The sequence below is a fragment of the Pongo pygmaeus genome, chromosome 3 (assembly GCF_028885625.2).
Source record: "Pongo pygmaeus isolate AG05252 chromosome 3, NHGRI_mPonPyg2-v2.0_pri, whole genome shotgun sequence".
Lineage (NCBI taxonomy): Eukaryota > Metazoa > Chordata > Mammalia > Primates > Hominidae > Pongo > Pongo pygmaeus.
Window position 1 is genome coordinate 14,584,903 of NC_072376.2, and position 13,914 is coordinate 14,598,816.

The 13,914-nt window shown below is 41.8% G+C and overlaps 1 protein-coding gene across 7 annotated transcripts in view; it reads left to right on the forward strand.

Annotated features, from left to right (window-relative positions):
- CC2D2A (coiled-coil and C2 domain containing 2A) overlaps positions 1 to 13,914 on the forward strand; it is a 184,876-nt gene that overhangs the window by 98,218 nt on the left and 72,744 nt on the right. For all 7 annotated transcript variants that reach the window (XM_063663535.1, XM_054485970.2, XM_063663536.1 and 4 more), the window contains 5 exons: positions 3,790 to 3,895; positions 4,090 to 4,199; positions 5,711 to 5,807; positions 6,820 to 6,918; positions 10,587 to 10,763. In XM_063663535.1, coding sequence (XP_063519605.1) covers positions 3,790 to 3,895; positions 4,090 to 4,199; positions 5,711 to 5,807; positions 6,820 to 6,918; positions 10,587 to 10,763 — 589 coding nt within the window. The remainder of the gene's footprint in view (positions 1 to 3,789; positions 3,896 to 4,089; positions 4,200 to 5,710; positions 5,808 to 6,819; positions 6,919 to 10,586; positions 10,764 to 13,914) is intronic.

Below are 13,914 nucleotides of genomic sequence, written 5' to 3' on the forward strand. Positions count from 1 at the left end.
ACTCACTCTCATTCTTAACATGGTTATTGTTCAGCAGGGGGCTGAGGGTCCTTGCAAAGCCAAGGCCCTACTGTTTGCAAGCAATAAATTCCGATTCCATCAATTCAGGCTAAAGGGGGGATTTATTAAGAACATCTCAAATAACTCAGGACAAGGACAAGAGGTATAGCTGAATTACATGGTAGACTGCAGGGATAAGATAGTTCTCCTGAGGCCCCATGGTCTCTCACTTGCCTCCCTCTGAGTTTGTTTCATTTTTCTCCATGTGATGGAAGTGGCCCATGCAGCTAGAATACCACCAACTAAGCATCATTTTCTCCAGAGAAGTCTGAAGGTGCTAACTTGGTCAGGTGTTGATCCATGGTCTAATCGCCGATAGCCAGAGAGACAGGGTCAGAAGCACCAGCCCCAAAGATAGGAACAGATCTCAGAGAAGTGGGTATGAGCTGGGGAGAGTCACAAAAGGTGTCTGTCCAAGGTTCTGAAACATATGCGCTATGAACATAAAAACGTGGCTTCCCTTTCATCTGTTCTGAGAAATGTGTTACGACTGCTAGAATTCACTACACCGGGGCAACAGGGAGCCTTCAACCATTGGGAAGATGAGTCTGAGGAAACAGAGAAGGAAGGACCAAAAATTAAAACTTCTCTTTTTTTGTAGAGACAGGGTCCTGCTATGTTGCCCAGGCTGGTCTGGAACTCCTGGCCTCAAGCGATCCTCCTGCCTCAGCCTCTCAAAGTGCTGAGATTACTGGTGTGAGCCAATGTACCTGGCCTGAAACTTCTTTTTGGTGGTGCCCTTACCAGTGTAATGGGAGAAAGTAGCACTTAACATGCATTCACCATGTTTCAAGCACCATGGTAGGCAGGTTCACATATAAGATTTCATTTAACTGTTACTGCTATTACTATCTCCACTTCACAAAAGGGGAAATGGAAGTAAAGATAGTGTAAGTGGCTTGGCTAAGGTCATTCAGCCCTACCCATTTCCTTGGAAGAGCACTGTTCCAGCCCTTGGCCGTCTATTCTCCCTAGGTTCTTCCCCTTTAATTTAGTTCTGTGTCTCTCCTTCCTCTCACCCCATTATTTTGCCTTACATTTTTTATTTTGAAACAGGGTCTCACTCTGTTGCCCAGGCTGAGTACAGTGGTGCTATCACAGCTCACTGCAACCTTGACCTCCTGGGCTCAAGTGATCCTCCCATCTCAGCTTCCCAAGTAGTTGAGACTACAGGTGTGCCCCACCACGCCAGGCTAATTTTTTATTTTTTGTAGAGACAAGGTGACCCCATTTTGCCCAGGCTGGTCTCGGACTCCTGGCCTCAAGTGATCCTCCTGCCTCTGCCTCCCAAAGTGCTGGGATTATAGGTATGAGCCACTGCACCCGGCTCCTACATATTTGTGTGTATGTGTGTCTTTATTTTTTAACTAATTCTTTAACCTATTAGAGAGCATCTACCATCATCAACTATTCCTAATGCTTTGTTACTTGTAAACATCCATATAAGCTCTTGAATCTGCTGTGGCATTGCTTTCCTGAGCTCACAGCCTACCCTTTCACCCTGATTGCCTCAAAGCTCAACTGGGGTGAAAAACTATTTTTTAAAGAACATATAGGTGCTTCTTGTAGTTTTCACCTCCATAGACTATTTTTAAGTGTTAAATCATTTTATTCAACTAAATTAAGGGAGCACAGTTGATCCTACATGCTACACATTCAATGCAGATACATCGAGACAGCTCAGACATCAACTGTTCCATTAAGCCTGCCCAAGTCTTCACCATTTACCTTTGCATTCATCCACATAGGGTTTTTTGTTTTTGTTTTTGTTTTTGCCTCCCTCACTGTTCTCATACAGCCTCTGACCAACCCTCTAGTCTAATACCTATCTCACTTTATTGAGATGATTTCTTTATGTGTCTGCCTTCCAGTCTAGTCTGCAGTGAAGTGTTATCTTCTTCATCTTAAAAGCCCAAAGTCTAATATGGGGCCTAAAATATAGGTACTAAACAAATGGGTTTTTGGGGTTTTTTTAATTTTACTTCTTAGAGCCAGGGTCTTGCTGTGTCACCCAGGCTGGAGTGCAGTGGTGCAATCACAGCTTACTGCAGACTTAGAACTCCTGGGCTCAAGAGATCCTCCTCCCTCAACCTCCCAAGTAGCTAAGACTACAAGTACACACCACCAAGCCCAGTTAATTTGTTTTATTATTTTTTTTTAGAGATGGGGTCTCATTCTGTTGACCAGGCTGGTCTTGAACTCCTGGGCTCAAGCAATTCTCCCACTTTGGCCTCCCAAAGTTCTGGGAATACAGGCATGAACCATTGCATCCAGCCACAAGTATTTGTTTAATAAAGTAACTGATGGTTTTCCAAAGAGAAAAGAGCTTTTCTATGGTAGCTGTTGCATTAAATGTTCCAATTACCTTTGTCTGAAACCTTAGCTGTGAAAGGTGATAGTCTATAGAAAGAGACTATTTGTATTTTGCCCAGTGATGAATGTGAAATACTTGGCAAACCATAAGGTTCAATACAAATATGCAAGTATGTTGTTAGGGTGATGGTGGAGTATCTGGAAGAGGCTCTCTGGATTTGATCTTCATTTGTTCCTTTAAGAACAGCAGTTGAGAAGGGAGAAGAGGATAAGACTCGCTGATCCTAACTCAAGCTAGGAATCCCTGCACCTCCCTTTCCTGGTGAGGCTTGGCAGGCCCCAGGAGATTCCTTGCCTGACATGTGTAGCTTGGGGTTACTGGAGAGTGCAGGTACAAAGAACAGACAGTGGGGAGAACCTGGACTGGATGGAAATGGGGCAGGCTGGTCAGGAAGCTCAGGATCTCCTACCTGTGAGGGATTGAGGCTCTCATCTATGGAGGGAAAGGCAGGTCCCCCATTCAGGCGCCCCCTAGAAGGGAGGAGAAAGGAGACATTTTCCTTTGTTCTCAGCACACAGGCCTGGGCTTGGAAGTTGGGGAAGGCTCTAGCAATCTCTAGGTGACTCTGTGGGGACCAGAGCGTACTAAAGCCTTCTGCAATGTCAACAAGCTTAAGGGAGAATATCACCACAGCCACCAGGGCCATACATCTTTGGAAAAAAGCATCTTCTCAAGCTGGGCATGGTGGCTCACACCTGCAATATCAGCACGTTGGGAATCCAAGACAGGAGGATCACTTGAACGCAGGAGTTCAAGACCACCCTGAGCAACATACTGAGACCTCTGGTCCCTACAAAAAATTTAAAAAATTAGCTGGGCGTGGTGGAGTGTGTTTGTAGTCCCAGCTACTCAGAGGCTGAACTGGGAGGATCGCTTGAGCCTGGGAGGTTGAGGCTGGAGTGAGCCATAATCATACGACTGCACTCCAGCCTGGGCAACAGAGCAAGACTCTATCTCAAAAAAATTTTTTTAAATAAAAATAAGGCTGGGCGCAGTAAATTATGCCTGTGATTCCAGCACTTTGGGAGGTCAAAGTGGGCAGATTACTTGAGCTCAAAAGTTTGAGACCAGCCTTAGCAACATGGCAAAACCACATCTTTACTAAAAATACAAAACTTAGCTAGGTGTGGTGACTCACACCTGTAGTCCCAGCTACTTGGGAGGCTGAGGTGGGAGGATCACCTGAGCTTGGGAGACAGAGGTTGCAGTGAGCTGAGATTGCACCAGCCGAGATCATGCCACTGCACTTCAGCTTGGGTAACAGAGTGAGATCCTATCTCAATAAATAATCGTCTTCTCAATATATAATTAGACTTCCTCTATCATTAATTTCCTTCATACATTTTCCCTCCTAGCAAATTCCAGCAGCCGTCGAGGTCTTCAAGGATGTTCAGTGAAAAGCATGCTGCTTCCCCAAGCACGTACAGCCCAACCCACAATACTGACTACCCCCTCGGCCAGGTGAGAGATGCTGGACTTCAGCTTTCCATCTTGCCCCTTACGTTTTTAAGAAATGCCTGTAAACTTCATGGATAGTCTGCTCTCTGCTTCATTTTCTTTGGAAACATACTACTTAGTAAATATACTCTATTTTTGCTAAGAATAAAATAATTTGACTAACCATTGGGAACTCAGAATTTGCTCTTGATTTTAAGGTTTTAGTACGTCCCTTTGTAGAAGTCTCTTTTCAACGAACAGTTTGCCATACAACTACGGCTGAAGGACCAAACCCCAGCTGGAATGAAGAACTAGAACTTCCATTTAGGTAAGCATATTTTCCTCTTTAAAGAACTATAGGACATTTTGAAGAAATGTGAAGAAAGCAGGCTCATGAGAAACGGCTAAAGTGAAGGATTTTGTAGCTAGTGAGCGGCAACAAGATCCAGGTGTCCTGACACCAAGTCCCATGCTTTTCCTCTTGTACCACAGCTGACTCCCTTCAAGAATAAAAATGGAAAAATGTCCAACTTTTAAAACCCCAGATTCATTGTTGGGACATCCTATGCTCCTCCAGGCTCTGGCTTCTTAAAGCCCAAAGTTTTTCATTCCCTTGACCCCAGTGATCTACACTGCTTTCCTTTCTTCCTCATGTCCCCTCAAGTAAATCTGAAACTCCTTAGTTCCCATAAATCATACTTTCTTCCTCACCAGAAATAAAGAGGCATTTCAGAAGTTTGGTCAAAGGATTTTAGATATTTAAATGGTTCTTATTATTTCAGTACTTGAAGCAACCTTGGAAATTATCTAGTCCAACCTCTACCTTTATGGAGAAGAAACTAAAACCCAAAAAGGGAAGGTGACTTACTTAAAGCCACACAGTAAATTAGAAACAGAGCAAGGATTAGAACTACTTAAGTCAAGCCGAGCATGGTGGCTCACGCCTGTAATCCCAGCACTTTGGGAGGCCAAAGCAGGCAGATCACTTGAGGCCAGGGCACATGCCTGTAATCCCAGCTACTTGGAGGCTGAGGCAGGAAAATTACTTGAACCCGGGAGGTGGAAGTTGCAGTGAGTCAAGATCACGCCACTGCACTCCAGCCTTAGCGAGACAGCGAGACTCTGTCTCAAAAATAAATAAATAAATAAATAAGAACTAGTTAAGTCAGAAGAAGGTAACAGCTACCACTATTATGCACAGAACAAGCAAAAAGAACAAGAAAACATAAAGTCAAATGTTCAACAAAATACACCTATTACCCAGACACCTGCCCTGCCATGCAGAGGCATGGTTGCTCCAGGCTTAGCTAGACTCAGAGTGGGTTATATTACAGGAGACCTTACCCCTGTATTGCTTTACTTATATACAGAAAAAGTGAGTGTGAGGCAGGGACCATTCGACCGACCAGCCAGTAGGACGTTTATCACTGGAGAGTGGTTTTGCTGGAGAAGCACCCTTCTGGGGCCCAGTTGCTTAGAAAGTCCATATACTAGCTCCAGTGTCAGCTGGAAACCTTGCAGCCTGTCCACTAAGCCAGCTCAGTCCTGGCAAGCTGCCTTCTTGAAAAGCTTACCACAAGGGTATGGGGGAATATGACACTCACCAGGACAAGCCAGCAGATGGTTTGTCTCTGCACAGAGTCTCTAATCTAATGCTCTGTCCATTTGAATGTAGGTATTATAGTATCCCTGTACAAGAGAAATCCTAGAAATGAAAGCAATGCTTTTAATTCTAACATCTATGCTCATATTTGGGTATTTTTCAAATGCTGACATTTGAATGCTCATAATTTCTATGCTGCCTATTTTCACAGTCCCTGGTCATGTGCTGTCTTGCAGGGCTCCTAATGGAGATTATAGCACAGCCAGTCTGCAGTCAGTGAAAGACGTTGTGTTCATTAACATTTTTGATGAAGTACTGCATGATGTCTTAGAGGTAAGTTCTCAGGTTTAAGAAAGACACTTGTATTCACTTTCATATCCTCTACCCACTACATAAATTCCAATCACATTGTTACCAGAAAGGGGTCCCGATCTAGACCCCAAGAGAGGGTTCTTGGATATCACACAAGAATCCAGAGCGAGTCCACAGTGCAAAGCAAAAGCGAGTTTATTAGGAAAGTAAAGTGGCGAAAGAATAGCTACTCCATAGACAGAATAGGGTGTTCTCGAAAGTAAGAGGAAGAATGCGTTTACCCTAGGTACAACGCTTGTTTAGATGTAGGATAAAAAAAGATCATGGGAAGATGTGCTCTGCTACAAGAGTTTGTGATAAAGGATTAATTTTCTAAATTACTGTATTTTGCAAGAATCTATTTATTATATTTAAAGCAAAATTAGGAATGCCTCTGTTCTCAAGATACTGGGATATCAGGACACTCCTAAGTCTGGGTCTGTTTAGTAAATATTATCAGTCTGTTTCCTTAACTGTAAACATCTAGAGGCCAGGAATGCCTAACTTTCTGGGAATGCAGCCTAGCAAGTCCCAGCCTCATGTTTCCTAGCCCTCACTCAAGATGGAGTCGCTTTGGTTCAAACGCCTCTGGTAACGTTTTCCATCTTTCTTGTGTTTCAAATATTTGAAACTTGACATGTATAAATGGGGACAGGGGAGAGGGAGAAGGAGCTAGTTTTTTATTTTCACTTGAGTGTCTGCACTGTGCCAGGAACTGTACTAGGTGCTTTACACACATTGTCTGATTTAATTCTAAATAATCCTATAGATTGTTAAATCTCTAGTTTATTGATGAGAAAACTGAGGTTCAGAGAGGTCAAATGACTTTCCTAGGGCCACAAAGCCATTATGTATCTGTACCAGAATTTAATTAGGTCTGTCTAATGTAAGTTCACATGCTTTCAGCTAAAATCTTGCTGCTTTCCTGCTGCCAGATTAATTAAATGAGTTTCTGGAGTTCTTAAGCAATTATTACTTCCCACCCTTCCTTTAGGATGACCGTGAAAGAGGAAGTGGAATCCATACTCGTATTGAGAGACACTGGCTGGGATGTGTGAAAATTCCATTTAGCACAATATATTTCCAAGCAAGGGTAAGTATCTAAAGTCAGAGGTCCATGAGATCAGGGAATTTCTCTATCCATTTTTCCTATTAAAATGTTCTTTGTGGGCCGGGCGCAGTGGCTCACGCTTGTAATCCCAGCACTTTGGGAGGCCAAGGAAGGCAGATCACCTGAGGTCAGGAGTTAGAGACGAGCCTGGTCAACGTGGTGAAACCCCATCTCTACTAAAGATACAAAAAATTAGCCGGGTGTGGTGGTGCGCACCTGTAATCCCAGCTACTCGGGAGGCTGAGACAGGAGAATCACTTGAACCAGGGAGGCTGAGGCAGGAGAATTGCTTGAACGAGGGAGGCAGGGGTTGCAGTGAGCCAAGATCGCGCCATTGCACTCCAGCCTGGGTGAGAGGGCGAGACTCCATGTCAAAAAAACAAACAAACAAACAAAAAAACTTTATTTGGGCAGTACATCCTCAACACTGGAAGAATATATATGCAAAGCCCATAGAAGGCTCAAAAGAAACAAACCTCTAAAGCCATTGATCTTCTGTCATATTTACATTAAGTATCTATGTTCCTTAGAATTAGTAGTTAATGTATGACTGTTCAAATCTGATTAATTTTTTAAATATTAAATAAAAGTAAAGAATAAGATGGGATAAAGTGGAAACTTGTCAAAACGACAAAGGTGGAATGGATAGATGCCTGAAAGTAACTTGAAGAGAACAATCAGGGCAGTTGAAAGCCCATTCAATCAAGTGCTTTCCATTAATATTTCTGTAAGTCCTCACTATTTAAAACATGAAAAATGCAGAGACATGCTTAACAAAGACACCCTTCTTCAGAGTTAATGGTTTGATTAAGGGGATCCATTAAGTTGACAACTCTTGAATGGCTTAGTAGCTCTAATCTAGGACAGTTAAAGGTTCTGAAATCGCTTTGAAGTCCCAGTATTAAGTCCATGGCAACAGGAGGCTTTGAATCACTGTAATGTCCACACAGGGTAAACGCTGTCTGGACCACGGACTCTCCATTAAGACCAAGACCAATGGCGTGAACCTGGGAGGTGGAGCTTGCAGTGAGCCGAGATCGCACCACTGCACTCCAGCCTGGGCAGCAGAGCGAGACTCCGTTTAAACCAAAAAATAAAAAGACCAAAACTCAAGTCTGAGAGGCTTGAATTGGTTGGTATCCCAAGAATCAATTGGAAATGCAATCTTCCCTAGGCAAAAGGGATTAGCTACAGGTTATGCAGTGACATGTTTGTCGAAATAATTTACATTTCCCTCTCTGAATAGATTTTAAATAGAAAAAAAAAATTCAAGAGCACATTATTTTGCAAATCACACTGCCTGTGATAGTTGTTTGGCATTGCTAAGTTTCACATTTGGGAAGGTATTCAGAAATAATTACTCTAAACTCCTTGACAAGTGAATTTCCTTCACTATATTCTGGTAATATCTGTGCTCTGTGTGGGTGTCTCTAAAACTCACTACCTTCTGAGGCAGTTTGCTCTCTTCCCAATAGCTCTGTCATAAAGGTTTTCCTTGAACTGTGCCATGATCTATATACTTCCCTGTAATTCCTATTCTTAGGTCCTGGTTCAGTTCTCTGGAGCCACACATAACAAGTAGAAACCTGATTCAAAAATAATAATATTAATAACAATATTTATTAGGTGCATATTATATGTTATTGCCGGGTAGTTTATACATCACCTCAATTAAACCTCACAACACAATTGGCATTGTCATCCTCATTTTATAAATGAAGAAACAGAAGCCTAGAGAGGTTAAGTAACTTGCTCAAATCACAAAGTTTACAGTAGAGGTGGGATTCAATTTGTACTGGCTTTCAATATACTATCATTGCTTATCCCTGGGAAATTAGGTTGGTAAAAGCAGAGAAAACTATTGAACTTTTTTGTTTCTATGTTTCAGTACATTTTGGAGAATGACTTTATTACTTCTGTCATTTAAAAAGTTTGACTCCAAAGCACGTGCTCTCAAGTGTACCCACATTTGGTAATGTCTAAAGACATTTTTGGCTCTCACAACTAGTAAGAGTTGGTACTGCCACTGACATCTAGTGTGCAGATGCTAGGGATGCTGCTGAACATCCTACAATGCACAGGACAGACTTCCATAGCAAGCAATTATCTGGCCAAATATCTATAGTGCCTGTATTAGGGTTCTCTAAACAGACAGGACTAATAGGATAGATATATATGTGAAAGGGAGTTTATTAGGAGAACTGACTCACACGATCACAAGGTGAAGTCCCACAATAGGCCATCTTCAAGCTGAGGAGCAAGGAAGCCAGTCCAAGTCCCAAAACCTCGAAAGTAGGGAAGCTGACAGTGCAGCCTTCAGTCTGGGCTGAAGGCCCTAGATCCCCTAGCAAACTACTGGTGTAAGTCCAAGAGTCCAAAAACTGAAGAACTTGGAGTCTAATATTTGAGGGCAGGAAGCATCCAGCATGGGAGAAAGATGAAGGGGGGAAGGCTCAGCCAGTCTAGTCCTTCCACGTTCTTCTGCCTGCTCTTCTCCTAGCCATGCTGGCAGCTGGTCAGATGGTGCCCACCCAGATTGAGGGTGCCCACCCAGTCCACTGACTCAAATGTTAATCTCCTTTGGCAGCACCCTCACAGACACACCCAGGAACAATACTTTGTATCCTCCAGTCCAGTCGAGTTGATACTTAACCACCATAGTGCCCAAGTGAGAAACCCTGTCTTAAATCCTTATACTTCAAATCTTCAAAAATGGCACACATTCCCTCCTGTGTCATCTATTTTACAAAATAAACAAGCTCGGTTATTTCAGCTATACTTTCCATGCCATAGTTTTTTGGTTTTGGTTTTGAGACAGAGTCTGGTTCTGTCGTCCAGGCTGGAGTGCAGTGGCGCCATCTCGGCTCACTGCAACCTCCACCTCCCAGGTTCAAGCGATTGTCCTGCCTCAGCCTCCCAAGTAGCTGGGACCACAGGCGTGTGCCACCACACCTGGCTAATTTTTGTATTTTTGGTAAAGATGGAGTTTCACCATGTTGGCCAGGCTTGTCTCAAACTCCTGACCTCAAGTGCTCTACCTGCCTTGGCCTCCCAAAGTGCTGGGATATCCGGCATGAGCCACTGTGCCTGGCCTGCCATAGTTTTTATACTTGTTTTCCTGTATCCTTAGATAACATTTGATCTAAGCTTTGGAATATAATTAAAATTCTGAAAAATGGAGATGGGAAGCTGGGCATTCTAGAAATGGGGAATGGCCAGTAGCCAATATTTATTGATTGCTTACCATATGCTGGACATTTTTCTTAGTGTTTTATATCTATTCATTCACTACTCGTAACAACCCCACAAAGTAGATACTATTATTGCCTCTTTTTACTAATGAGGAAGCCTCAGATTCCTCATTTGTAAACCAAGTTTTGAACCCAAAACTGCGTTTAAACCAAGATTTGAACCTAAGCAAATTGTATATTCAGTATACCCTCTGCTAAACAATGAAAAGAAGGCAAGGAAGTACAGAGCCCTTTCTGGCAAGTGCTTAGAGAGATGAGATTAGAAAGATGGGATTGGCTTTGAATGCCAGTCTGAGTAATTTTGGTTCAATTTATTAAACAATGAGGAGTTGACACTTGCCTCTGAACTTCTGTTGGAAAAAGCATCAGGATGTTTACCAAGTCATATTTTCTTCACAGATTGATGGAACATTTAAAATAGATATTCCCCCAGTTCTTCTGGGCTACAGTAAGGAGCGAAATATGATTCTTGAGCGGGGTTTTGATTCTGTCGGAAGCTTAAGTGAAGGCTCCTACATTACCCTCTTTATTACCATTGAGCCCCAGCTGGTTCCTGGAGAGTCCATTCGAGAAAAGGTAACTGCTTATAGTTTAGAAACCCATGTCTATGTTGATAAAACACAAGAAATGCTTGCTAGGCTATACTTTTATGAACTTTGTATTACACAAACAGAGTCTTCCTTACTTCAATCTCCATTTATTATTCTTTCAGTTTAGACAGAATGGTGGTGAGAAAACAGATGTGTGGGTTTGTACTTTCACTGAACCAGTAATCAGGTCAATCAGCAATATGTTTATATTTATCTTGCTTTGCCTAAAGCTTAAGACTTTTAGTCAAAGCAAGACAAATATAAACATGCTCTACTTCTAGAAGAATGTTCTCAATGTGAAGAAAATGAAATATCACAAACTGGAAAATCAGATTGCTCTTTTATTTGACAAGTATTGGCAAGAATACATTTCCATGTCTGATCTTACATCCTTGGCTATGGTATGCATTGAATCAATTCATAGGATCACAAGACTAGATGACCTTCATGAGTCACCTCAATTCATTTCATGAAACAAATAAATATTGTACAAGTATGCTTTTAAACACCTCTAGAAAAGAGTTTCCAGAACTTCAACTGGTTAGCAACTGTCCCCGAACCTTCATTAAACCTATTTATGACTAGTGTTCCATTACTGGAACGCTACGCATGTGGGAGTTATTTATATCCTACCTCTCAAGGTCATTTCCAAGGTCTGATTGCAAAAATTCAAAAAATTGCAACCTCAGGCATAAATGTGTTAAGAAATAAATGCCTTTCTGCAACATACTTATACAGCATTTATACATACTGCCCTCATTGGATTTGGGAGAATATATTGATGGTGACCTCTTATTCATATGTAAACAAATACAGTAATAACATCAACAACCACCACCATGATGTACTGAATCCATACTCTGTCCTCAGCACTACGTCAAACCTTGGATGCATGTTCTCACCTGAATATGCATAGGTGTCTTGGACAAGGGGTCTCCAACTTACAGAAGAGGAAAATAAGCTTTGATTTATGCAGGATGACATAGGCAGAGGTAACACATGTCTGTCTGACTCTAAATTGTATATATTCAGCATATATTTACTGCACATCTTCTATGTGTCAGACATTTCTTAGGCACTCGGAGTACAGTAGGCTAGAAAAGCAGATAAAAATTCCTCCAAGCTTACATTCACATGTAAGCGTAAGTTGTTAACTACTAACCTATAGTGCACAGATTATTGTGCTTACTCTAGTCTATCCATTATAATTAAGACTTAGATAGAGATGGAAAAAAACAAACATACTCCTTTTTTTCCAGTATTACAATTTGGTTCCCAGAGAAAAATATTATCACTATCTCCCATCTGCAATGCACTGAAATTTAAATTAATTGTATATCTTGTCAGTAAAACAGTGCTTCTCTAGATATATGCATTTCAAAATATTTTAGAAAGGGAAAAATATATTCTGAATGTTTGTCTTCATGTATAATATAAATTCAAATGAACGCCAACAAACATGTTTACACACAAAAATACTTCCAGACAAAAGATGATTTTGCTGTTTCTATGTATATGTAACTGAAGAACAGGCAGTCCGCTAGGACCCCACCTTGGGGGTGTGTTTCTAAAACATGTGAAAGCAGTCTATCCTGGCAAAAAGGATGAAAGCCCAAGACTCCTCCACGCTAGGCATCCCTCACGGATCCTGACTTCTTACTGCAGGACTTTAAAGAGGCCTCCAGGGCTCTGAACCACAGTCCTCAAGTCCTGCAGCCTTCCTTCCCTAAAGCTGTTAAATGGCAGTGAGATTCTGCCTTTGGTGGCAGGTCACTACCGCACTGTGGCTGTAGGAAGCATTTATCTTAGACCTCTAAAATGAGGGCTTAAAAAACCCCTATGGAAGGCAGATTCTTTGTGGCTGTTTGATAAGGAAGGCATGTTGATTGACAAAACCCTTATGTCCAAAAGAGGCAGTGGCAGAAAACACTGCTCAGTGATTCACTTGCAGACAATTCAGGAAAGAGAAGTTCTCATCCTAAAATTATAGGGTCGACAACCTGGAATTGTTTTTCCACTTACAGCAATACTTCCCGGATTAGCAGATTAGTCTCTCCTCTACCACCATGCCATATGGAACCATTCCATAGGATGTTTTAAACATATTTACTAATGGAAAATTTTTAAAGATGGGTAGAAACTCCTGAAACTCTTATTTTAATATCACTTACATGATCTTGTTAAAAATAAGTTTTTTTAAAGATTATTTCTGTTACTAAAGCCTGCCTCTTGTTTTTCTTTCTTTCTTTCTTGCCTCTGATAGATGAGTAACATGCTTAAGAAGGTACTAAGTATTTTGTCTTACTATTTTATTGGTCAATAGTTATTAGGCTTTAATTAGCTGCTTCTGTCCACTGCCACCTGAGGGACAGGTGTTATGTCCTAACGTATGTGTAATGCCTGGGCATTGAATTACATATGTCTCCAGTTCCATGAGAAATGTCCTGCCTTGTCTTTTGGCCCATTTCATTTTACCAGAAAGACTGTTAGTTAGCTTTGAATCTAAGAAGTCATCAGTCTGAATGTCACCTGCATACTGGGAGCTAGCTCTACTCTTTGCAAATCTATAAAACCCACGAGCTGCTTCTTACAGTGTATCTCTGAAAGTTATTTCTGGTAGGTTGGGGCTCAGTACAGCTTTTCTTTTTTGTTGTTGTTTTTTGTTTTTGAGAGAGGATCTTGCTCTGTCACCCAGCTGGAGTGCAGTGGCGCCATCACGGCTTGCTGCAGCCTCGACCTCTTCAGCCCAAGTGATGCTCCTACCTCAGCCTCCCAAGTACTGGGACCACAGGCATGTGCCACTAGGCACAGCTAATTTTGTTTATTTTTTTTTTTGTAGAGTTGAGGTCTCGTTTTGTTGACCAGGCTGCTTTCAAACTCCTGGGCTCAAGCGATCCTCCAGCGTCAGCCTCCCAAAGTGCTGAGATTATAGGTGTGAGCCACTGCACCTGGCCAGTGTAGCTTTTCAAAGGCAACATACACCCATTCAGTTTTTTATAAAAGTTTACATTAGAGGCCAAAGAATTGAGCCAGTCAAGAACCTTTCAAATTTTCTGTGGAATCAAACTGAAATTTGTCAGCTCCACCTTAATTTGTTTCATCATAAATGACCCAAATTCTCTCAGTATTTAACTTTT